The 26,754-nt window shown below is 41.6% G+C and overlaps 1 protein-coding gene across 5 annotated transcripts in view; it reads right to left on the bottom strand.

The window, feature by feature from the left end:
* The window catches only part of ELMO1 (engulfment and cell motility 1), a 525,893-nt gene that overhangs the window by 230,253 nt on the left and 268,886 nt on the right, over positions 1 to 26,754 (bottom strand). For all 5 annotated transcript variants that reach the window (XM_077856191.1, XM_077856193.1, XM_077856195.1 and 2 more), the window contains one exon: positions 5,441 to 5,549. In XM_077856191.1, coding sequence (XP_077712317.1) covers positions 5,441 to 5,549 — 109 coding nt within the window. The remainder of the gene's footprint in view (positions 1 to 5,440; positions 5,550 to 26,754) is intronic.

The following is a 26,754-nucleotide window of genomic DNA, read 5'->3' as shown; positions in this document are numbered from 1 at the left end:
AGAGTGAGATAAGCCTGTCCCTGGTCCTGGCCCCGTACATTATCACACTCACGAGTTCTTGTCATAGCCAGAAGACATAATCTAATTCTAGAATTTTATGCCCAGGACTAGAGCATTAAAAATCCTTCTATCGATGTCCATGGCTTGTAAAATCCAAGCTCCTCTGTGTGGCAACTCTTTATGATTTAACTCTTGCTTTTTCTATTAGCATCTCCTCCATTTGCTTGCCCCCTCAAGCTATCTGCTTTAGCTGCATGGAACCAGAATTATCTGAACCTCCAACTCTTTTTCACCTACATCTCACTGCCTGGAATTTTTAACAGCCACTGCCCACCATACACATACCTGTGCTTACCTGGTTATTCTTTTCATGTCTTGATTCCACATACTCAAGTATCTCCTTTTCTGTGTCACACCTCCAAAGACTGTCCCTTCCTTAGCCTGTCCAACTTCCTGTGAGCAGAAAGAACCAACCACTGCCTCCTAGTGACACTAACATAATTTAAATGCAATGTTCTAAATGACAATGTATTTTCTAATTATTTGTTTCTGTGAAGGACCCTGCAGTCAGCAGATAGGCTGCTTGAGGTAGGAGTGTGTGTTCTACGTCCATGTCATCAGGGATTAGATCCTGACTCATAGAGAAGAAGCCCTGTAAATACTGAATAAATGAATAAATGAATGAGAGACAAAAATTAGTATCCTAGCTCTACTAGATACTGAAATATGAGATGAGATGCTACATATCCAAAAGGTAAGTAAGTAAGCTATTGTGTGTGTGGTTTTTTTTTTTTTTTTTAAGATTTTATTTCTTTATTCAGGAGAGAGACAGAAAGAGAGAGGCAGAGACATTGACAGAGGGAGAGGCAGACTCCTCGTAGGAAGCCTGATGTGGGACTCAATCCCCAGACCCAGGATCATGTCCTGAGCTGAAGGCAGATGCTCAACCACTGAGCCACCCAGGCATCCCGTAAGTAAGCTATTGTGTCAGAAATCAAGTTTTCCTTTTATCCTTCAACAACTTACAGTTTTAGGGGCAGTGCTATAATAACACAAACAATAGTCACTACTTTTTAGCCTTAGGTAAGAGTGAGGTATCTGCCTAAGGACTTCACATCTATAGCAAAGATCTTTGCATTTGTCTGTGACATGCCTCCCTTCTTCTGTCCCATACTCTGACCCTCCATACACACACAAATATACTTCTTCTAAAGACTTGCTCTTCGTTCTACTTCAATCCTGTTCTTTGAACTCGGGCTGCCAATTAATTATATTACCCATGCTGTGGGGATCTATGACCATATTCAGGTCCATAGGTATTCTTTGTGATTTTTAAAATTGAAACTAAGGGAAAACAAGTGTCTTGCTCTCAAAAGGGCCTCATGGACAAAGCAGATTACAAAGAATAATTTTTGTCAGAATGTAGAGAGTGAAGAAACAAGAGTCATTGTTCCAAATCCTGGTCCCAGCTGTTACTTAAATCAGAGCATTCTCCTTCCGCCGTCGTGTAACCTGTAGTCTGCTTATGGGAAGTCAGATTCTATCACTCGCAAAAGAAACCATCTATCTTGTAACAAAAAAAGCACCCATTATTTCATTTAATCCTCCCAACAACTGTGTCCAGCAGGATTATCTTTACAAAGAGATAAGGAAGCAGAAGCTCAGAACAGAGAGGAAATATGTGTCCAAGGCGTCCAATTAGGTAGCTGATCTGTGATTCAAGGACGGGTCATCCAGGTGCCGAAATGCAACCACTCCACTTTTCTGCTTCTTTCTACACTATTCTTTGGGCTTCCTGAACACTGATTTGAGCTCAGTGATCCCAGACAATATGCAGTAAGTGTTAAGTCTTGTCTTCATTAATAAACATAGAAGCTATTGATCTTGATTAACTCCTGGGGGTGTAATAGGCTTCAATTAAATCACCTTGATAAAGTGCTCTAAGCATATACATTATCAGATATTGTTGTTTATACCACACTATGAAACATTTGCCTCCTGCAATGTTAATAATTGGGAAGCAGAAAAATAGTGTTTTTAAGACTACTTTTTAAAAACACTATGCATAAATATTTAGTATCAGTAATTTAATTGAATATTAATATGTGTGCTCTGGACACCAAAATATAACCAGTATTTCAGAAGTGGGTTTCCTCAAAAGATGGTAAGTTAAATTACAAGACAAAGCAATTGTAGAAAACGGAATCTTTCTACTTTTGTATATGTCCTTTCCCTCAATCAGTTAGATTTTTAATTGGTATTTCTTTGATCTCTGCTCTTGCTTATAGATCTAGCACAACCATGATCTTCTAGGTCGATTATTGACACAAATCTGAGAAGGACTGTGAACTTAAAAACAGAGAAAAGCAGACCAAAAGCAGACCAAATAGACCAAAGGAAGACGGATTTGTACGTGAAGCTAATTTTCCTCAGAAGAAAAACAGATATTTCCCTCAACATCAGGGTGCACTCAGATTTGTTTTCCATATTAGTAACTTATTTAATATGGCAATGGGCAAAAGGCAATCTATTAAAAAGCAATTTTCCTCTTACTACAGGGTGTTTTATCATTTGATGTCTAGCATTCAATCAGAATGTAGCGATCCTTTAATATTTTATGAGCAGAGAATAACTCATTTGGGCATGTAGACTGCAGAAATGTGGAGTCCTCTGTAAGCCTTGCCAAACGTCCAGAGTGACCTTTACCATGCAAGTAATAGGCCAACCGGAAAACTCAAACTCTCAGAATATTGGAAAAATTATGCCTTAGAATAGATAATGGGCATTTAAAATAAATATGCAATCATTTATAACTTATGGTAGAAGATATTGGTCCCAAATCATTCTTACACTTTCTCAAGTGCAGGCTTCTGGGGGACAGGGGCCATATCTGATTCACTTTTGCATCTGTATTGTCCATCATAGTCCCTGGCACACTGTAAGTAATCAATAGATTTTTATTAAACAGATAAATACATGCATTTGTCATCTGGGATGAAGGGAGCTTGCCATGAGTATGCCAGGCCCTAGGAGACAAAGCCCAACCTCGCTGCAGAGATGGGACTGACTAGGTACTAAATGAGCTGTAGTAGAAGGCTGGAGCCCTCTCTGCAGCAGAAGGTGAGATATGGAATAATATATAGTGCAAGAACAGCCTCTGGGGCACCCCAGGTGAGATCCCCAAGGTGTTTGCTTTCATCTCCACTCTTTATCTCAGCCCCCAGGAATGGGGCTCTGTCCTCGTTCCTGGCTTCATACCGGGTCCTCAACAGTCGGGGAGGGCTGCCTGGCACCAGCCAGAGGTCAGTCCCTATTCTGTATCACCACCATCACCCTCCTACCCAGGAAGCACAGAGCTGACATTCACCTGAAGACATTCACCTGAACAGCACTGTCTGCTCAGACTCTCGTTGCCACGCCTACCCCACCCCCAGCCCCTGCCCACCGAGTAGGGCCCCACTGACATGGACGAGGGTCTGAATCAGATCCACATCTGCCCTGCCCAAAGCCTAGAACTTAGCCATCTTTTCCAAGGTAGTCTCCCTAGGCTGAATACGCTCTGTTCCCAGAGCCCTTACCAGTGACTAAGCCAAAAATGAATACAACTACCCATACCATCACCCCAAATATTACCAATCTACTTCTGGGGGAAATGTGGAGTTGTAATAACACAATGAAGTTTGCAGGCACGTTACCCAAGGACACAAAGGTCCTATATGGTAGAGACAGAACCCAGCTCCCCTGTAGTGCCAGCATCCTCCCTCCACTCCCCTGCATCTTTGTTCTGGGTTAACTTTTAGTGTGACAGATACATGTCGGCTGGGCAAAGGAAAAGAGCAGAGGCTGGGTGTCGTGGTGAAGCACAAAAGATTACACTTGCTGCTGCCAACAAGATGAGAACTGATAGCCCAAGCAGGCCACAAGGATGGGGACAATAACAAACACACGACAAGCCCCAGCCAGGGACAGCCTGACTGTTGTCCAGTCTCTAAAAATCCTAGACGGTCTTGTAATGCTTCTTAGCAGGTGGCTTCCTGCAGGTCCCCCCATAAAATTGAGATAAACATGAAACACAGTTATCAGACTGAGGAATTCAGTAGGATTTGCTTGATTCAGGACTTTAATCCTTCAACCAAATAAACAGTAAGCTAGGCAGCAGATGTAAATCTCATCAAATTAGTCTGATAGAGAGTAGGAGGGAGAACTCAGGTCAAGGATGCAGGTAAACTGAATTAACCTTGGTGATCCATGAACCCGAGCAGACTGATAAAGAAATCTCTCAGGTCAGGCTGCTACCCTTCTAATACAAAGATGCCCTAATTTGGGCTCCTAGGTAATGAACTTTCTTGGTGGTTCCATATCAGTTTTTGCTTCCTTTCCCCCGTCTACCCACACTGGAGGACAGCGTTTGCTGGGTTTGATCAAACAGACTCAAATTGTTAGTTTTTCCTTATGAAGTTCTCCATTTTCTAGTTTACCTGAGCAGGATCTATAGTCAGGTAAATAAAGCATAACCCCCTCTTCCAATGTAATCATCGGATTCCTTTCCATTAATCATTTCAGACCATTATTTTAAGCTCCAAGCAGGTAACTGAATATTTATGCCTTCACAACACCACTATACACCCAACATCTCTGTGGTATGAACAGTCTTTCTCTGGCACCCGTGTTATTAAGCCTACAAGGGAAGATTTATATGTGTGTCAGTTCTAGAGATGTTGGAGGGAATGGAAGCCAGCCACTTGAAGGAGGCTCAGTGTTGACAATGACTGCAGGCCAAGTTAAATCAGATTCATCGCAACAGGTTCAACTCAAATTATACCAATGAGCACAAGGCAGGAAAATTATCATACCCCCTTTATCTGGGTGTCCTCTCCTAAATTTTGTAATATACGTAGGAAAAAGAGCAATGAGCATATCTCTGACCACATTTGTCATGATCAGCTACCCATTTTCTTCTATAATTCCTTCTTTCTTAGAGAAAGCATTCTAAACAAGTGAGATACTGGGAGCAAGAGGATTTTAATAAGGTATTCAATTTCTCTTTAGAGAGAAAAATCGTTTCAAAAGAAAGAAAAGAAAATGATCTACTGTTAGGTTAAAAACTGGAATTTTAAAAAAGAAATCCATTGATCTTTTTCCTTAACAGATTACTATAGGTAGGGCTGTTTTAATATCTTTTCATGTTTATAATATCTGAAAGTCAGTCATAATACCTGCAAATTTTTCCATTCTTGTAGTTTTTAATAATGATTACTCCCAGGACAGACATGCAGAAACACATACACTGCAAACCTGAACCAAAGAATGCTAGGTCCACGGGGGTTGCCCATGCATAGCTGTCAGCACCTCGAGAATTCTTTGTGTCAGTCCAGGCACAACCCTGGAAGCTGGGTGCCTGCCAAGCGTCATGCCCGTGTGGGAAACAAGTGTTACTTACGCAGCTCGCCCACTTTTAGGATCTCACACAGCATCTTGGTCAGCTCTATGCTACTGCGGCCAAAGGGACATTCGTGCTTATCTTCCCGGCTACTATTCTCAAGCACAATCTGCAAGTAGAAAGGGAACAGGTCAGAACGGGATGTCAGTTTGTGGAAAACATCAAAAACACTGGCTTTGTGGTAAAAGAGACATAGATCCACTTGAGATTACCAAAGTCAGGCTTAGGGCCAAAACAAAATTATACTCTGAGTATATTCTCAGTATAGAGCATGTAAAACTCTTATGCTTTCCAAATCTCCTAAAACTTTCCACCCTCTAAGAGGGTATTTTTGCTCATCGGTTATACTTGCGCAGAAGTGCCGATGGATGGAGAGTTTTTCAAACCAGGACAATAAAAACCTGTTACTGAAGTGGTAAGACTGCTCCCTCCTGCCCCTCTCCAGTCACATCTTCCCCTTTCTGGAGAGAGCAGTTCATTGCACTTTCAACTCCTACATTTTAATCATGTATCTCCCACACGGGTGGGTCCATGTTCTTACAGGATCTCACCCCTGGCATTAGTTTAAAACTTTTTTGTTGTTGTTTTTGAGAGAAAGAGAGAGGGAGAGTCAGTAGGGAATGAGAGGCAGAGGGAGAGAGAGAATCTTAAGCAGGCTTCACACCCAGCTTGGAGCCTGACATGGGGCTCAATCTCATGACCCTGAGATCATGACATGACTGAAATTAGTCGGATGCTGAACTGACTGAGCCATCCAGGAGCCCCAAGCCCTGGCATTAATTGACCAGAGCATGCCTAAGGGACATGTGACACAAACAGAACCAACCAGAGTTAGTCCCTGAGATTTATCATACAAAAAGAGAAAATAAAATGGCCCAATTGTGCTGACAGTACCCAAGAGGTATGAGCACAAGAGCTACCTGAATGCAAGCCTGCAATAAAATTTTAAAAAGCAAAACAAAACAACAACAACAACAACAAAAAAAAAACAAGCCCAAATGCAAAGGAAAGCAGAGAGGGAAGGCAATGGGAGCCCTGGCAGCACCTGAATGGCTGGTCCCACTTGTTCCTAGAGCAAAGCTGCTTCCCTGTCCTTACAGTTTATCTGCTCAAATCCTTCTTCTGAAAACTCTTTGGTTGGTCCAATAAATTCTCCTCTATCCTTAAGATTGTCTGAAATGTTGCTACCACAATTAAGGGAACCATTGCACACATGGATGAAACAAAAGTAAAAGCAATAGAACTGTGTTTTACAATTATTAAACTTCAAATTCGTATGTTGACAAAAGGAATCACCAGCTTATGCATCTCTGGAGCCATCTCGAATACAGTTGTCTGCTACCTCCTCTCAAGAGCTATACCATCCTGAGTAGGTGCGTGTCTCCCAATAGCATCTACACAAATGCTGTGCAAAAACCTATGCTGTTTTACCCCCTAGACTATGAACTCTTCAGTGGTGGACATAGTGTTTTCTTCATTCCATCAATAACAGTCATGGAGTACCCATTATCTATCAGGAAGATGCTCCACAAAGTAGAGACTCCTCGTGGAGCAGTCATTCTAACTGAGGAAGACAAATGAAAAAATAGGTAATTACAGTTTATCACAGGTGCTATGGGGAAAAAAAATAACTAGCTGAGGTGCTAAAAGAGCAACAGGAAAGGCCTGAGGAGCAGAGTTTTGATAACCAAGTGACTGTTGGGAATCCAGGAAGAGAAAGAGGTTGCCATGTCAAAGTCCGGAAGGAAGAATGTAGGGATCGAGGACAGTGACCCTGAGTTGAGCAGGATGTGTCTGGGACAGGCCAGCACACCACCTAATCTATAATGTGAAGGGATATGGGGTTGTGCAAGGCAACACTTTGGGTTGCAAGAGCCCGAGTGCAGGGAGCAGAGGTGAGCCAGGGCCCCTGCCCCGGGGTTTCCATGAGGTGTCACCCTAAGACCTAGAGATGCTAACCACGAGGTTTAGGCAGGCAAGTGACATGAGTGACACAGCCTGATTTGTTTTGAAAATATCTGGGAGTACAGAGAATGGATAGAAGAGAGGAGAGGAGAGGAGAGGAGAGGAGAGGAGAGGAGAGGAGAGGAAAGGAAAGGAAAGGAAAGGAAAGGAAGAAAAAAAGAAAAGCAAGCAAGCAAGCAAGCAAGCAGGCCCTGGGCAGCATCCCTGGCAGAGACAAGGGTGGCTCAGACTGGGCCTGCATGGGGCACCTAGCATGGAGTCATAGGGAAGGAGAGGCAGGCAAGGAATGAACAGGAGAAGGATGGAAAGGCTTTTAGAAAAGCAAGAGGAAAGAAAGAATACTTGGAAGGAGAGAAGAAAGGGGGAAGAAGGAAAAGTAAGTGTGAAGTGCTATCTTACTGATACGGACAGGTTCTTTTTTTTTTTTTTCCCCCCCGGTCAGGTTCTAACAGCAAAGTGATGTAAGGGAGCTGCACACCAGGTGCACTCTTTAAAACCAAAGGGGTGGGCAGCCCCGGTGGTGCAGCGGTTTAGCACCGCCTGCAGCCCAGTGTGATCCTGGAGTCCCGGGATCCAGTCCTGCGTTGGACTCCCCTGCATGGAGCCTGCTTCTCCCTCTGCCTGTGTCTCTGCCTCTCTCGGTGTGTCTCTCATGAATAAATAAATAAAATCTTAAAAAAAATAAATAAAACCAAAGGAGCCAGATTCTAATAAAAACGTGCTCCAAATTATTTTCTGCACAAACACTATAACACATCTGTATGTACATATATTATTCTATGTGCTGATGGCACCCCAATAACAAACCAACCATTTGGAGGTATTTCTGCAAGCATTGCATTAAAACCTAGGCACAGTCACAACATGGTTTGCATTTTCAATCTCCCCTTCCACTCGATGTGCCACGCACAGTTTTCAGAGCCTCCACCATCACCACTTTTCCCTTCGTCATGATTGTCCAAGAAGTTGATGAACCACACCGTTTTGTAAGACTCTCCAACGGTCTGGAACATATGCTCTCATAAATAATTATGTATTGAATATCATCATGAGCATAACCTTTATTGTCCTTGGGATTTATGATGAAAATTCTTCCCAGTGGTCCCTTTGGGTCTACATGCTAGGAGTCGATTTTTTTTTTTTTTTCTCTGAGAAAGCTGAACATCAACTCCAACCAAACCCCTCTTCCATCCAAGCAAGGAAGACCAGTGGTAAAGAGTCTTCGAAAGGCTCATTCATTCCCTTCTCGAAGTCTCTTCTGGGCAATCTACCTGAGTGCAAGGACTCATTAGGTTGACCCTGAATCCCCCCTTTCCTGTTAAGGGAATTCTTTCTCATTCTAATCAGGAATTCCGGTTCAGGAAGGCAGGAGGGGAGAACAGCTAAATCCCCATCAAACAGTGAATTTTTCTGTTTTAAAAATTTTGTATCTGGAACAGTTAGACATGTATCAAGGAGCAAATCCCGATCTCCTGGTGACAGGGGAATGAATGGAAACAACAGAGCAAGAAGACAACAGAATATAAAGAAAAGACGGAAGACAGGTAGTTTCCAGCCAGCTCCCAGCTCCCACTGAGGACATTCCCCTGCATTTCACATTAACATTCTATTAACATTTCATGAGCACATCAATATTTAATGAGGATGTGATCTGCATACACCGAAGATAGAATTACTGCAGCCAATAAATGTTCCGGAAACATTTCCAAGGCACTGTTTATTAGCAGGCACTAAATTAAGGAGTAATTTAAGTAATCAATATGTAAATCAGCTCTGAGAAGCCCTTCTCTTTACTCTTTAATGTACCATCCGTCTTATCATATTTACCCACCTAAAGAAAAATAAACCCTCCTTCTTGAGCAGTGTCTTTTAGACAAGGCAGACACAAGTCTTTAAAGTTACCTGTGTGGATTTTAAGATCCACATTTCTGCAGAAATATTCAGAAAAGACTATGATTATGAACATTACTAATAAAGTATTACTAGAGTGAGAGATAATTCTTAAACTAGACAGTAGCTTTTTGTTTTAAATTTAATGCGCTGATCTATCTATATTCAATCCCAACATTCTGGTATTAACCATGTTCACAAGAGACATTCTGAAAAGTTCCATTTGAAAATATACCAAGGCATATTTTCCATCTTCATTCTTTCCTCACTCTTTAATTTTAAGACTAAACATACTGGAACAGAAACCATGATGGATGGAGCACAAAAGCCTGCTATTATCACTCATCCTAGAATGTGCCATACCCCAAAAGAAGTTGTTATTGTCTACATGTCTTGTAAAAATAAAACACCAGATACTTGTGCCATATTAAGCACAAACTGTATTTTAAATACTTTCTGGTTTGCAGGGTATATTTACATAACTTCTATCAATTGATCCCCCAGCAAGTCCATAAGATTGATAAGGAAGGTATTACTATTATTCTCTTTAAGTTCTTGGCACAAGAGGAAGAGTTGACTTGCTTAGATCACAGAGCAAGCCTAGGTCAGTCATAGAGTTTCATTGTGAAGTCTTCCATTTCCAAATCTCTACCTGTGAAGATGGCCTCCACATACATGCTGTCATAAACCCCAATGGATTTCATGACTAAAGAGGTTAAGGAACTTTGATCAATTTCTTCTATCTCACTGAAGTGCGTCTATAAATCCCTGCTCCTCCTAGACAAAAATACAAGGTTCTCTGTCATCTCATTCATCCCCTGAAGATCAGCAACAATTACTCAAGGTGAGTGACCCAGTGCTGCATGGAGTAGCTCACAGACTTTACGTCTCTAAATTTTTAAGTACCCATCTTGAGAGCTCTGCATTTTCTCTTCTCCACTGGTTCAGATCATGAACCTATTTGGCTTGAGCGTTTAAGTGCTAAATAGAAGGCTGGCCACACTCTAGCACTCGCCCCTTCTCTGGCTCCTGGGGCCACCCTTGGCCTCAGCATCACATTGCTGACTTACTCAGCTGGTTACCCCTGACCCATTTGCCTCCACTTTCTTTAGAGTTCTCTTCTAGGGTGAGCTCAATACATTCTGTTTTCCCCACAGCCAAACCTGGAGTGAGAGCCTTAAGGGTTCCTTCCACTACCTCTCTCACCCATGAAGCCTTCTTTCATATGCTGCTGTGACTCTCAGAGTCAGATGAAGCACAGTGGGCTCTTCACAGGCCACCCAAGACAATGTGTGAACATGGACTGCATTCTCTCCAAAGAGAAGGGATTGTCCATCTTGCTCCGATTCTAATTCAAGGCTGCTAGGAAAACCATCAAACGTACAGAGTCTGAGCAAAACTAGTTTAACTTGTACAAGGCATTCCATCTCTGTGAGACATACAGAAGTTACAGAAAGCTCACTTCCCAGGACTGTGGTGCAATCACAAAACAAAGGCCAAGTGCCCAAAACAGGTCTGATCTACTCGTGGTTTACTATCTCTTTACTGCCCTTCCTCTTCTTATTCCTGTGTGACCCCTCAGCTGCCATCCACATGATGCTCTTACCAGCAACTAAAACAAAATCATGACTGCAGTGAGGCTGGCTCTCTCGGGGACACATGAACATAAGCCAGAGGTTCTCACATCATTGTAGCAGGAGAACCATATAACCATATAACCACTTGCTTACACCAAAATGCAGATAGGAAGCCCCATGGACTCAGAATCAAGCAGGAGTCTTCCACAGGAGGATGTGGTGGTACAAGTGCAAGAATGAGCAAGGACCCTGAAGAATAAGTCACAGTCTGATGATTTTGGCAACAAGTCTCAATGCTAAACCATTATGGCCACGCCAGGACACATATCCTCAGGGTCTTGTCAACCTCACAGGCTCTGTTAAAATCTGTCTCCTGACCCACCAGAGGAAGTGCCAATCTTCTCCTATGTTAAAACAACAACTAAAACAAAAAAACCTCATTTGTATCCATGAAGTTCCCTCTGCAACATAGAAGTAACTCACATTAGTAACAGGATCATAAACACCCCAGAATGGCCCATTAGCCCTTAGATCCCATCACCAAGACCCAGACCTCTTCTGAGGTCAGAGTGTAAGCCCAGCTTCAGGTCCTCTCACAGCAACTTGGGAGCCAGGAGGGAACACTTCTCCTGCGTTTCCCCTTGGTACTGATATGGTACCAAGTGCTAATGGTGATTGGTCCCAGGAAGCCAGAGAGAAGCATTAGAAAGTACACTGAGCGGCCTCAAGGGGGCTGCACAAGAGCTTAATTGTGATCATGAATTTTGAGCAAGTCCATAAAATCAAACAAACATGCTGAACCCTAATAAGATGATTTCAAATGGGCAGAGAACAAAGAACATTACAATTATAGAAAGCATGCCAAGCAGGAAAACAAACCAGAACAAGTCAGAATCCCAGCTGCTCAGCCACCTGATCCACCACCCCCATTCTACAGATAAGGGAAGTGAGGCCCCAGAGTAAACGTACCTAAAAGAGAAAGCTTTAAAGGTGCAGACAAGAGGGCAGAGAAAGACAAGCAGCAGCTAATATTTACTGAGAACATTTATTTCCCAGGCCTCGTTCTAAGCACTTTCACTGATGGTCTCACTGAAGGGATACATTCTATTACATTACAGAAATACTTGCACCATCCCACTTCACAAATGGAGAAACTGAGGCAAAGAGATGTTGTCTCATTTGCCCAATATCACATAGTACGGAAACAGGCCCCACACAGGAACTTAGGTGGCCCCACAGCAGAGCACATGTTCCTACTTACCGATTCCTATCAAAACATACTACACATGCTCCTACTGAAAAAGCGGAGGATGAAACAGTAGCAAAGTTTGGCTCGGCGAAGTCCCTACCATGGGACTCATCCCTAACAGATGCGTAGACACCTCTATGGCTCTGAACAGAAAGGATTTTCCTTGATCTACTTCTAACAGGCTTGGTGACTTTCTGCACGTTCCTTAACCTTAGTTTTCCCCTACAAAAATGGGGACAGGAACACCTATCCACAAGGGTTGTACAGATTACTGAGAAAAAGTGGAAGGTGAAGATCTCCTTAGTGCCTAAGACTTCTAAAACACTCAGTGGTAGAGGTGATTGATCTCCTATTGCTATCAATAATTACATGAGCTCTTGTTCCAGGGTATTAGTCTTCGCTTTACTGAAATATTCTTATAATTCTAGGGCAAAGCTGTTAAAAAACACACACACACGTAACAGAAAACAAAACTGCTATAGTGATTATTAATCTTGCTTTTTGGCAAAGGAAGGGCTCGGGTGGGATAAATATTATTTCTCACTTAGATAGGGTTCATAAGGTTCTTTCAGCATCTCTTTGGAACAGTGGTTCTCAAACTTGAGTAGGCATCTGAATCATCCGAGGGATTGCCAGAGACACAGACCGGGGGGCTGCTCCCACAGAGTCTGATTTGGCAGGCCTGGGGTGGAAATGAACAAAATACGCAAGCAGGCAAACTAAACCATAGATACCCCTGAGAGGCTGAAGGGATTGAGGGAAGGCATGTTACAAAGAATTTTAGAGACCATTTCAAACATATGTTTAGCAGTATACTCAAAAAAAAAAAAAAAAAAAAAAAAGCACCTTGCAATTACACATACAGAAGTTCAGTGGAGGAAGAAATAAATCGGATAATAAAACTGCCCATGGTATGTCCAGGGCTAAAGGACAGGCCTCAAAGCCTTTGGACAAGGCCAATGACACCAAGCGGCTGCAATGGAAAGACTGAGTTAAGAGTGTGGCTCTGGGAATACCCAGCGCAGAGTATGCAAAGACTTCAAGAGCTGTTGCCAAGGGCAAAAGAACAATGCATCCCAGGAAAAGAAGAGAAAGAATGTATAAGAGGTCCGATTAGTGAAGAAAACAAAGTAGAAAGCGTACACGGTGAACTGAGATAAATAACAATCTGGACAAATGAGAAGAATGGTATAAAACCCAGCTAATGAGGTGAAATCCTTCCAGAATGAAATTAGGCAATTGCACATACAGAGGCATAATAAAAGCCATAAATATAAAATGGCAAGGAATTGACTGGGTAATGGTGTAGTAATTAAAGCCTGGAGGTTCATAATAGACCTCAAATTGAACATTAATCAACCAAAAAGAAGCGCTGCCTGCACTTTGATATAGTGCAACCAACGCAGGATGTGTGGAGCACACCAAGCAATCAGAGCCAAGCTCTGCTGAGAAGTCCTCCCTGGGGGTATGGAGTTGGGCAACACCAAGAGGGAAAGATTACGTAAGAGCAGGGATGATATGAGTCTATAACTGCATAGTGACTCTGTTGTCACTGAGGGAAGCTGAGACATGGGCTCTGTTGACTCTTCAAAGGTCAGAGGCCAGATGGAGTGACTCCCCTGCTGATGCCTACATCACAGAAACAGCTACAAGACCTCCTCTCAGGCCAGGACATGTCCTCCTGGGCCCAAGGATGGTGCAGGCGTGGCCAGCACCTGCAGGCATCACTACATGCTTAGAGAGGTAACATCTTGTTTATTTAAAGCCATGGTTTTCTAACATGAGCTTGTGCTAGAATCATCTGGAAGCTTATTAAAACCACAGATTGTTGGGCTCCGACCCCAGAGTTATAATTCAGTTGTTCTGCAGTAGACCCAAGAATCTGCATTTCCAACAAGTTCCCAGAGACTGTGGATGCTGCTAGTTTGGGACCACACTTTACCAGTCACTAATTTAAAGTTATGCCACGTCTATATTCTCATTTTCCATCATTATCAAACAAACCTCTTGCTTTTAAAGACATGAAAAGCAGAAATAAATAAATCTGACGGTTCTGATATTTTTCTGTGACTAATGAAAAATATCATTAATGAGTTCAAATCCATAGAGGATGCGGATTTGGTAGTTGCCAGGGGCTGGGGAGAGAAATGGGGCACGATTGCTTAATGGAGATGGGGTTTCCTTTGGGGATGACGATAATTAACGTCTTGCAACCATATAGAGGTAGCATTTGCACAACATGTGAGTGTACTAAATGTCACTGAATAATTCACTTTGAAATGGTTTATGTTACGTGAATTTCACCTCAATTTAAGAAAGCGTGAATACAGATGGACTGATGATCATGTGCAAACTCTCAAGTGTTTAACTCATTTGGTCCCCACAAGCCATCAAGCAGGCTTGATGTTACAGATGAGGAAACCATGCCTTGCAGCTTGAGAACTGCATCTGCTGTCTATCCGTTAAATGGGATGCGCTGGCATCGTGAGTCTACAGGCAAGATTCAAAACTTCTGTGCAGGGGATCCCTGGGTGGCGCTGCGGTTTAGCGCCTGCCTTTGGCCCAGGGCGCGATCCTGGAGACCAGGGGTCGAATCCCACATCGGGCTCCCAGTGCATGGAGCCTGCTTTTCCCTCTGCCTATGTCTCTGCCTCTCTCTCTCTCTCTCTCTCTCACTGTGTGCCTATCATAAAAAACAAAACAAAACAAAAAAACAAAAAACTTCTGTGCAATGGTTTGAACTGCTTCTTGGGTGGCACAAAATATTTCTATCTCCAAGCTGGGGTGGAGGGCTGACCAGACAGAGGCACCAGAGGTTCAGAAATGGCCCAGGATAATAGTCCTACAGGACACCCAAGGACAACCACATGCAGTCTGAGAGAAGAGTAAAGCATGAGGTCCTTACAAAGCCCTCAGTATCCACTGATGAGGAAGGGCTCCACTGCACACTGCTTAAAGGCAAATCACACGCGCTTCCTTGCATTTATTTGTGAAAACTCATATCTGTATTATTATATTGATTAATTATATTAATATATAATTATATTAAATATACAAATATAACAGCATTCATTATAATAATTATAATAGTTCTATATTATCATATTAACATGAAACATATTTAATATCCTGTATTAATTATATTATATACATATATAATGTCTACTATATCATATATGATTGTATATTAATATGTATTTATTATATTATCATTATATTATATATGTATTTTAAAGATTTTATTTATTTATTCATGAGAGACACACAGAGAGAGGTAGAGACAGGCAGAGGGAGAAGCAGGCTCCCTAAGGAGAGCCTGATGTGGGACTTGATCCCAGGAGCCTGGGAAAATCTCAGGAAATGCTGATGCTGCTGGTCAGAGAACCACATTTTGAAAAGCAAGGTACTGTACTTCCCAAATCTGTCATATGAATTCTAGCCCCCACCCTTTGATTCATTCACTCATTCATTCATTCACTCAACAATTATTTCTTTTTTTTTTTCCAACAAGTATTTCTTTAAGCATTCATTGTTAAGGACTTGCTAGTTGCTAAAAATACATATATGAACCAAATACCATCTTTAAGGGCTTGTAATCTATTTGGAAGATGCAAGGGGATGAGATTTGGAGGGTGGACAGGCTTTCACTTGCTATGTCTCTCTTTTATCTACTTTTATCTACTTCTGTTTGCATTTTTTACAAGGAAGTGTTACTTTGCAGGAGGAAGGTTCGCGTGACATGCAATGGGCAAGCAGAGTCAACTGTACAGAGAGGGTGAGCCTTGAAGGGGAAGAAACTGATTCCAGACTCTCTCCTGAGGCATCTTAACATTCCAGACCAGAGGTGAGCTATGGAATGTAATAAAGATTAATTGCAACTGGGAATTGGATGCTGAATGAAGCCAAAGAAGCCCCTCTGCATCTTGGGCAGTATTAGCAATAAATCACAGGATCACGGGGCAAAATTTCGACTCACTCAACATTACATTACTGAATACAAATGCCTTCCATCTCCTTCAATGGAATGCAAAGACACCGAGATGCTGGCATTGTCTGACAGTCACTGCTGGATGAAAAATTAGGCTTGACATTTCTCAAGCCTGATTTCGTACTGAAAAATTGTCACTACTGCCTTAACAGTTATTGCAGTCTTAAAGCTAAGTTACGCTCCACATATATTGTCTGAAACATATTTGGACATAACTCGCTTTACTAAACAAACACATTCCAGGAGAGCTAGTGATAAAATGAATCCCTGTAAGTCAGATCACACCTCATTTTCCCACTTAGCTCACAGATTTATAAATTCGCTCTGGCTTGGGAGAATGGACTTGTGGGGATGGAAAGGCGAGGAGAATTATTTATTTCCTATCACCTTCTTCTAGACAATAATTAATCAGCCTTTTTTGTTTGGAAATGTTGATTTTCTGATTACACACATATTAAATTAGCTACAATGGGAAAATTATTCTTTGAAACCTAATTAAGAAATTAGGCCATACACTGTTTTACTTGAATTAATGTGAAAAGGAAATCTTTCTTCTATTAAATCCAGATTTTTATTTATTTATTTTTTTAAATCCAGATTTTTAAATGGAATTCACCTTGTCTCGTCTCATTCTATATAAGCATCCCAAACCTTGGCTACTTCTGTGAAAGGAGAGCTCTCTTCTGTGGGGCAGCCCTCTTACAGGCGTGGGTCCCCATGTGGTTTCCTTCTCTGCAGACTGCTTCCCCTGATACTGCTCCCCCCTCTCATTTCCCTCCCACATTTATCTAAATTTCTCTTCTCCTTTGGACCCAACTCAATGTTACTTTCTTCATAAAACCTTATGCAATTCCTTCCTAAAGCCCCATAACCCTTTGTCTTTCTCGCAGCAGTTCTCACTTTCTGCCCCAAATTGTCGCAAAGTATGTGTGCCTTATTTTCCCTAGTGGGTAGAACCACATCTCAATCACCTGTGAATCCCTCACAGTGTAGTAAAGTCACATATACACTAGGCACTTGTTAATGAGACAGTGACTAAAACAAGGGAATGGACAGTACAGGACACAACTCTGGCCTCCAGTTGGGCTGGCAGTCCCCACCAAGGGTCCACCAGACATTTCCATCCCTTACAGCAAGCATCAACTTGCCTGGTTTTAACATGAATACTTTCATAATTTTCTTCTGTACGTTCACATGCATCTTCAGGGAGTTACAATCACCTTCTTCTGCCTGCCATCCGTCTTCCCCATTCTATTTCCCTGTGGACTCTATCAACAGTCATGATTTCCATGATGCTCCCAGCAACCTCCAATCTCACCCTTTCCATCGCCCAGGACCCAAAAGCTTCCCCACAGCTGGAGCACTTGGCCACACAAGGAATCCAAACTGTGGAGGAAAACTCATTTTGGAATCTTCTGCAAGGGCCTGAGGGGTCCCCCCTCCCCAGGGAGAGGGGGCCACAGTGAAGGAGCAACCCAGTGCAAATTCTCACTGGGCCAAAGCCCATATTTCAAAGTCCTGTTTAGGGAAACTACACTCACCTTCTTTGTGCATTGTGAAAACAAACATTTACAGAGCTGTTGGAATGTGTGAAAAATGTCCTTAGTTGTGTTTATGGAAAACACTTGGCAAGTATTTGCTATAAATGCTTCCTGTAAATACTGTGAGTGAGAACCAGCAGGAAAAAAAATGTATGAGATGACAGGGAGCCAGCTTCCATAGCAAAAGACGTCTCTGCACACACCCTGCATGGTGTGCTGGCTCCACTCTTCACTCTCCCATTACAAGGGGATCCTGCGTGGGGGGTTAGAGGCAGAGGAGAGGCAACCCACAAAGGGAGCTTCAGGGCTGGCATCCCATGTGAAGTCCTGAAGGGGAGACCTACTCATGTTTCCTAGGTGATAATGCCCCTGGTAGGCCTTCCATCTCTTTGTTGCATTTTGGGCACCAGTTCTGATTACAACTCCCCTGTTCCAGCTGTAAACAGGCCCTCGATGTGAGCCCCATTTCCCTTTCCTGATGACTGGCGTCTCCATTAATTCTACGTTTGCAGGTACAACATGAGAAATAGAAAACAAGGCATTCAAAAGTATTCCTTTATAGCAAGATTAACACGGAGATTTCTCCTACCTATAATTGACATAGATCTCTGAAGATATGGATAGAGAAGTTCAGAGAGTAAAGCAAGCCAAAGCAATGCTTGAGGTTTTCCCAGGAAGCAACCTTGACCAGCCCCAAACTGTCCTCTAAAATGAACCCAGTCCCTCTTATGCCACATGAGGTGCCCACTGGGCACCACAGAGAGGCTGGTTATTCTTGCTCCCAACCAGCCAATGTAGTAAAGACTTTAAGTGTTTAAATATCAGAGAGATCAACTATCTTACAGTTGTTATATCAAAAAAGACTCTAGGGATCCCTGGGTGGCGCAGCGGTTTGGCGCCTGCCTTTGGCCCAGGGCGCGATCCTGGAGACCCGGGATCGAATCCCACATCTGGCTCCCGGTGCATGGAGCCTGCTTCTCCCTCTGCCTGTGTCTCTGCCTCTCTCTCTCTCTCTTTCTCTCTCTCTCTCTCTCTGTGACTATCATAAATAAATAAAAATTAAAAAAAAAAAGACTCTACTTCTTCGTTTTAGAATATTTTCTTAAAAAAAAAAAAAGACACAAACCCTGATGTATGCAAGGCTGTCAAGGCAAAGAGGCACAGTGGCTTGGCATTTGCACCCTCACTCACATTCTTGCATCCAGACTCCTCCCTTGACCCCAAAGGGCTCTCCTTCACACATTACCCAAGCCTAATGATAAACATTCTTGTGGAGCATTTTTTAAATATTTACAAAATCATTTACTTTAAGTGCATTTCTAGAAATGGGAGTGTTCGGTCAAAAGATCTCAATATTTTTGCCACTTAAAATATATTGATAAATCATCATCCAAGAAGCTTGTGCCATTTCACACTCCATTTAAATGGGGGAGAGTTCCATTAAAATCATGTCACCACCCAAATCTGCACCTGACAACACCAAATGCTGGTTAGGATGTGGAGCAAGAGGAACTCTCATTCTTTGCTGATAGGAATGCAAAATGGTATGGTCACTTTGGAAGACCATTAGGTGGTTTCTTATAAAAGAAATATACTCTGACCATACTAATCCAGCAGCAGCACTTCTTAGTATTTACTCAAAGAGCTTATGTGCATGTATAAACCTGCACACAGATGTTTATGGAGCTTCATTCATGATTGCCAAGACTTGGAAGCAACTAAGATGTCCTTCAGTAGGTGAATGGATAAATAAACTGGTATAATCTAGATAATGGAATATTATTCAGCACTAAAAAGAAATGAGCTAGGGATCCCTGGGTGGCTCAGCAGTTTAGCGCCTGCCTTCAGCCCAGGGCGTGATCCTGGAGTCCCAGGATCAAGTCCCATGTCAGGCTTCCTACCTGGAGTCTGCTTCTCCCTCTGCCTGTGTCTCTGCCTCTCTCTCTCTCCCCCTGTGTATCTCTCATTAATAAATAAATAAAATCTTTTACAAAATAAAAATAAAAGTAAATGAACTACTGAGCTATGAAAACAGATGGAAGAAACTTAAGTGCATATTAGTAAGCGAATGAAGCATATCTGTAAAGGCTGCATTCTATATGATTCCAATTATATGACCTTCTAGAAAAGGAAAGGTTTGGAAACAGTAAAAAAGATCTGTGGCTGCCATGGGTTGGGCATGGTGATGAGGGATGAATGGGCAGAGCACAGGGAATTTCTAGGGCAGTGAAAATACTCTGTATATCACCATAATGATAGATACAGGTCACTATACATTTGCCCAAACCCATAGATGTACAAGACCAACAGTGAACTGTAATGTAAACTAAAAACTTTGAGTGATTGAGATGTGTCAATGTAGGTTCACTGATTTGTAACAAATGTCCCTTCTGATGGGTGATGCTGATAGCAGAAGAGGTCATGCATGTGTAGAAGCAGGGGTGAGTCAGTAGGAGAGAGAGAGAGTGCCCCTCATTCAACTACATCACTTACTGGCAAGAGGAACTGGGCATGCCAACCACCCACTGAAAAGATCAGGACACTGAGGTTAATCCCACCGATTCCACATAGTTTATCATATTGTGAGAAAAGCAAATGGGATAATGGGTGTGAAGGTGAAAGCTCTGGAGGGACTGAATGCGTGGTGCACTAAATCAAGCTAACTAGCAATTGTTTAAAAAATTGTAAGCCATAAACCATTGGTAGGTTGAAATCAGCCACAGTGGGAGTATTTATAACACAGAAATTGACAAATCAGTTTAGTTTTGTTTTCTTTTAAAGCATATTTACCAGCACACCACTGAGTTAAATGTAAAGTACTAAGAAGGTACCCCCAGAACTGTCTGGTCGAAATTTCAAGTCTCTCTAAGTTTCACCACTTATAATAATGAACAAGTTACTTAATAGCTCTGAGCCTTGGTGTCATCATCTGCAAAAAGGGGCAACAATAATGCCAAACCGATAGAGCTGTAAGAATTCAATGTGATAGGGCTGCCTGGGTGGCTCAGCGGTTTAGCGCCGCCTTCAGCCCAGGGCCTGATCCTGGAGACCCAGGATCAAGTCCCACGTTGGGCTCCCTGCGTGGAGCCTGCTTTTCCCTCTGCCTGTGTCTCTGCCTCTCTCTCTCTCTCTCTCTGTGTCTCTCATGAATAAATAAATAAAATCTTTTTTAAAAAAAGAATTCAATGAGATAATGTATACAAAATATTCATAGCAGCCACTGGTATGCATTCATTACTCAATACAGTTTACCTTTTATTTATTCCTACCATATACAGAATGGAGCTCCAAACTACCAGGCTATCAGCAGAATTGACCCCACTGCCAAAATAATTAACTAAACTTTGCTCTTCTTAGTCATGTTCTCATACAGAACTCACGTCCACACATGTAGCATACACATATTCTGATGGCTTTCACAACTGACACTTTATGTGAAGCTTAATTATCAGGTAGCTCATCAGTCCTGACAAACTGTGCCCATCTAGATAATCCCATCAGCTCACTGAAAGGGAGATTTCTTCCAAGTCTGTTTTCAGTTTTGATCCTCTGACATGGCCATGAAGGATTTCAGAGGGGAAAAGAGGGAAATAACACTGGTTGGGGATTGAACATGCCAAATCTTTAATTACTCACCTAACAAATAATTTAAATGGTCAAGTGCTACAGAGTAAGGACAAAAAAGATAATGATCAAACAATAAAACATAGGATTTTATAATTCCGAATTGAATAAGTGCTATAAAAGAAATAACAAGGAAACATAATCAACAAGAGAGAAGCCTTAAGGATGAAGTCTTAAAGAACAAATGAAAGCTCAGTTAAGGGGTAGAGCTAGAGAAAACAGGGGCTGACTCGGCAGGAACAGCTAGTGCAAAGGTCCTGCGATACAGGAGCATCTTCATTCAAGAACTGAAAAGTCCATCAAGCTAGATTCCCTGATCTTGGTAATTGTGACTTTGTAGGTAGGTATGAATGATATACACTGGGGTCTTGGATTCTAAAAGCCTCCAAGTATAAGGTATAAGGACTCTTATATAGAATAAAATTTAATAAATCAGCCAGTGAGAAATTAGTTTTCAGGACTGTTGTATTTGTTACTAATAGTGTTTTACTTGCTTTATAAAATGTAAGAAAAATGTTGTCTATTATTTATGACTTTATCTAAATCTTGGAATCTTGGGTTTTACCAATGCAGGAAAAAAGTTGATAAAATTAAGGTCAATGTAAAAATAAGATTACCTGACATGTCAAACACTACAATTTGTAAAGTTCCTACTGAAAAAAAAAGTTATTTATATCAAATACAACAGTACACTTGGGAACATTACCACCTAAACTTTATTATACTAATACAAAATGCCTTTTGATTTGGTAGGCAGGTTGCTAATACTAGCTGGGTTCTGGTCACATGAATACAACTTAAAACAAAAATCAGCAAAAATTCACCCAAGCATAAGTATCAGCATATCTGGGGCAAGGCCATTTGGGGGCACACCAGTATAGCTGCTAATTTGGCTTCCATTGCAGGATGGACAAAAGCCAGAAGGATAGCTACAGCCAGGAAGGCTATAGCATGTTCCAGATGGAAACCTATTTCCATGGCTTCCTACCATCTAACAGATATGTGCTGAGTGCCTTCTGTGTCTCTGCCACTGCTCTAGACAGAGGAGCATAGCAGAGACACAACACATGATGTCTGCCTTCATGGAGCTTATACACCAGCACAGGTAAACGGGAAATAAATACCAAAAAAATTTTGGAGTATAATAAACAAGCACTACATTTGGAGAAAAACAAAGGTTGGGGGGGGGTGATAAACAGGGAGCAAAAGGATGAAATCACTACTGAATATTTGATGGAGAGGAAAGACCAATCCTGAACCTAAGGCAACAAGGGAGGAAGTGATAGGGCTAACTGAGGAGCAGGTTCCCAGGAGAGGAAGCAGCAAGTACAATGCCTGGAAGTTGCACTATACCTGGTCTGTCCAAGGTCAGCAGGATGTGTAGACTGAACTGTGCTTCCCCAAAATTCATTTGTTGAGGGTCTAGCCCTCAGCACCTTAGAATGTGACTATACTGAGAGATAAAAGCCTTCTAAAAGGCAATTAAGTTAAAAGGAGGCTATTAGGGAGAGGCTCTAAATCAATAGGACCGGTGCCCTTGTAAGAAGAGACACCAGGGACGTTAGTGCATAGCAGGATGCCCCGTGTGAAGACACAGCAAGAAGGCAGCTGTTTGCAAGCCAAGGACAGAGGCCAAAGAAGAAACCAACCCTGTTGGCATCTTGATCACACAGCCTCTAGAACTCTGAGAAAATAAATTTCTATTTTTACACCAGCCAGTCTGTGGTATTTTGTTATGGGGGCTCTAGGAGACCAATATGAAGGGGGTCTCTGAGGCTGGAGTGAGCAAAGAACAGATGGACATGAAGACATAGCAGCAGACTATGGAAGACTCTTATGGGTCTTGGCAATGACTCTGGATTTTACTCAGAGTGAGATGGGAGCCACTGGAGGATTTTGAGAAGAGAAGTGATATGATGAGAAAAATGTTTAGGATTGTTCTGGTTTCCTAATAGTCTGAGTACTGGGTTGAGAATAGACAAGAGGGGGCAGCCCTGGTGGCTCAGTGGCCTTCAGCCCAGGGTGTGATCCCAGAGACCCAGGATTGAGTCCCACGTCAGGCTCCCTGCATGGAGCCTGCTTCTCCCTCTGCCTGTCTCTCTCTCTCTCTCTCTCTCTCTGTGTCTCTCATGAATACATAAATAAAATCTTAAAAAAAAAAAGAGAGAGAATAGACAAGAGGAACAAAGGTAGAAGCAGGAAGAACCAATTAGACTATTATAATATTAAAAGAGGGATATTTAGTGGATTAGATTATTTTTTAAAAGATTTAGTTATTTGAGAGAGAAAGCATGCATGCACGCGGAGGGGAAAAGGGGCAGAGGAAGAGGGAGAAAGAAACGGAGAGAAGCAGACTCCCCCTTAAGCACAGAGCCCAACATGGGGCTCAATCTCACAACACTGAGTTCACAACTTGAGCCAAAACCAAGAGTCAGACATTTAACTTACCAAGGAGCCCAGGCGCCCCAATGGATTTGATTACTATATAGGCAGCAGAGGTGGGGAAAAAGAGGTGGAATTGTGTGTATATTTTGTAGGTAGAATCAAGAGAATTTGTTGATGGAGGTTAATGGCAACTGAGTGTTAATGAAATGAAGAGTAATCCTCTGAGCCAGGGATTTTAGAGTCATTGGAAGGAGCTACTGTGGCAACCCATACTCAGTGCCATGAAACATTTCAGCATTAATGTTCTAAGTAGACTTAGCCAGGCTTAACCCCTGAAGAAAGTAGATCCTAGAAGGATGTTTGTAGCTAAATAACAACTGAGTACAGGAATTTCTAGCAATGAAACAAAATTGCCAGCTATTTTTTAATTCAAATGTTTTGTTTTGTGTTTTCCTCGCAAGAAAAAACCAAGGAGGGAATTTCTGTTTCTCTGTCTGACATGTAAAAAGCTTGGAAGTTGTCACTCCTACATTCCCAACAAGAAAACGGCTGAACAAACTGAAAATCAATACCTCTTCCTAGTTCCATCAGAGAATTGAGGCCACAGGGCAGACTGTCACCCTCAAAACTGGAGAAACAGGCAAATAAGGAGGATTGCAGCTTACTGGGAGCAGAAACCAATGCTGGAGCCTGCTGGGAACACTCAAGGGTAAGCAACATTGCTAGAGACTAGATGAGACTTCAGAGGGAAAATCTCCTGGGGGCCCAGCCTAACAAGGACCCCCACACTTTCATGAGTTATACCTCTGGGAGCTGTGTCATGTTCTCAAGGTGAAGATCAAAGAAAAATCCCCTCTTGCTTCAATCAGGGGGAAGAAAAAATTAAGCATATTGGACTAAGTCTTGAACTCTAAAGAGAATTCCATTCTCCTTAATAGTGGCCTGCCCCCAAGGGATTTGGTAAAACCTAAACTACTTATTGTAGAGCCCAAGCAATCTGGGGGAAGGGAAATACCAGGTTATAGCCATGTTTAGCCTTCTTGTCTCATCTGAAAGAGGAGAAGAGAACTGAGAAAGACAGGTAAAAGGTCACAGCACAAAGGCACAGGCTCATTTAAAAGAAAGAGAGAGAGAGAAACCTAATCAAAGGACTATAGGACACTCCCCTTCTCTCTATATTTGACCATCATATAAACAGGGCTCCTATATAATAACAGGAGATTACAAGTAAAACAAAACAAAACAAAACAAAAACCAACAAGCCTCAGACTCTATTTTTGAAGGAGTCTCTAGAGAAACACAAAGACAACAGGAGAGACAAAAACAAGGATAGCAGAGGGAATTTCAGCCTCTGACACCACAGCTATAACAAACTGTGAACACAGGATCATTCCTAACTAAACAAACATAAACTCTCACACTAAAGGCTTATTTACCTTGGTTCATATTATCCAATACACTATGTCCAGCTTTCAAAAAAAACTTATAAGAAATGCTAAAAGGCAAAAAACACAATCTGAAGAGACAAAGAAAACATTTGAGTCAGACTCAGATATGGTGGAGATTTGGGGCTTCTCAGATCAAGAATTAAAAATAACTATGACTAATATGCTAATGGCTCTAGCAGAAAAAGTGGACAACAGGCAAGAACAGATGGGCAAGGTAAGCAGAGATATGGAAACCCTAAGAAACAATCAGAAGAAAATGCCAGAAATGAAAAACACTGTAACAAAAATAAGAACATATTTGATGGGCTCATTAGTATACTGGTCAGGGATGAGGAAAGAATCAGTGAGTTAAACATAAGGCAATACAAACTTCCCAAGCTGAAAAAAAAAAAAAAAAAAAAAAAAAAAGGAATTTGGTATCTCAAACCCATTCCTGCTACACTGTTCTACATCAAACCTCTTCATCTCTCATCTGGACAACTAGAATTACCCTGCTCTAGTTACAGATACCACCAATTCATTCTCCACACCACTACCAGCCTGATCTTTCTTAAAAGCACCACATCACTCACTAGTTCAAAATTCCTGTCATTGCCATTGTCTATAGCTGTTTTAGAAGTGGACTCTGTATCTAAATGAAATATTCACATAGAAGTACAACGTGTGAAGCAGATAAATGCAGAAATGCTCTGTTGAATTATGTAAACTACTTAGCAAAGCATGCAAGGTCTTTCCTGATCTGTCCCCTGCCTACCTCTCCAGCAACATCTCCTAACTCTACAGAATTGGCATGGTTTGGTGGCTTAAAAAGAAAAGAATTGAAACAATAGAACAGAATACCCAAGAATTGTGGAATTGTGGACAATGACAAAAGTTATAACACCTATGTGATGAGAATACCAGAAAGAGAAGAAGGAGAGAAAGCAACAGAAGAAATATTCTATGCATACATGTCTAAGAGTTTTCCAAAATTAATGAAAGACACTAAAGAACAGATCCAGGAAACTCAGAAGACAACATGCAGTATAGATGACAAAAAAAATCTACATCTAGGCATATTATATTCAAACTGAAGGAAATCAAAAACAAGGAAAACCCTGAAAGAAGCTGGAGGGAAAGAGACAACACCTTACCAAAAGAGGGACAAGGATAAGAATTACATCAGACTTTTCTTCAGAAATCATACTATCAGGAAGAGAATGAATGAAATATTTAAAGTGCTGAGTGGGGAAAAAAGAAAGCATAGAATTCTGTGTCCAAAAAAAATTATCCTTGCAAGATAAAGGAGAAATCAAGACTGTCAGACAAACAAAAACATAGAGTATTTGTCACCAGTAGATCTATCTTACAAGAAACATTAAAAGACATTTTTCAGAGAGAAGGAAAATGATATAGGTCAGAAACTTGGATCTTCATAAGGAAAGAAAGGGCATTAGAGAAGAAATAAATGAAGGCAAAATAAAATATTCTTTTATTTTTAAATGATCTAACAGACAATAGTTTGTTCAAAATAATAATACCAATAATGTATTGAATAATTATAGCTTATGGATAAGTGAGTTGAATAAGGGGCAGGAGGGAGGAATCGGAAATACTCTTATAAAGTACCTGCACTCCCTGCAAGGTGGTATTATATTATTTCCAGGT

Source organism: Canis aureus, chromosome 18, assembly GCF_053574225.1.
Source record: "Canis aureus isolate CA01 chromosome 18, VMU_Caureus_v.1.0, whole genome shotgun sequence".
Classification (NCBI taxonomy): domain Eukaryota; kingdom Metazoa; phylum Chordata; class Mammalia; order Carnivora; family Canidae; genus Canis; species Canis aureus.
Note: the sequence above shows the minus strand (reverse complement) of the source record. Positions and strands in the feature narration are given on the sequence as shown.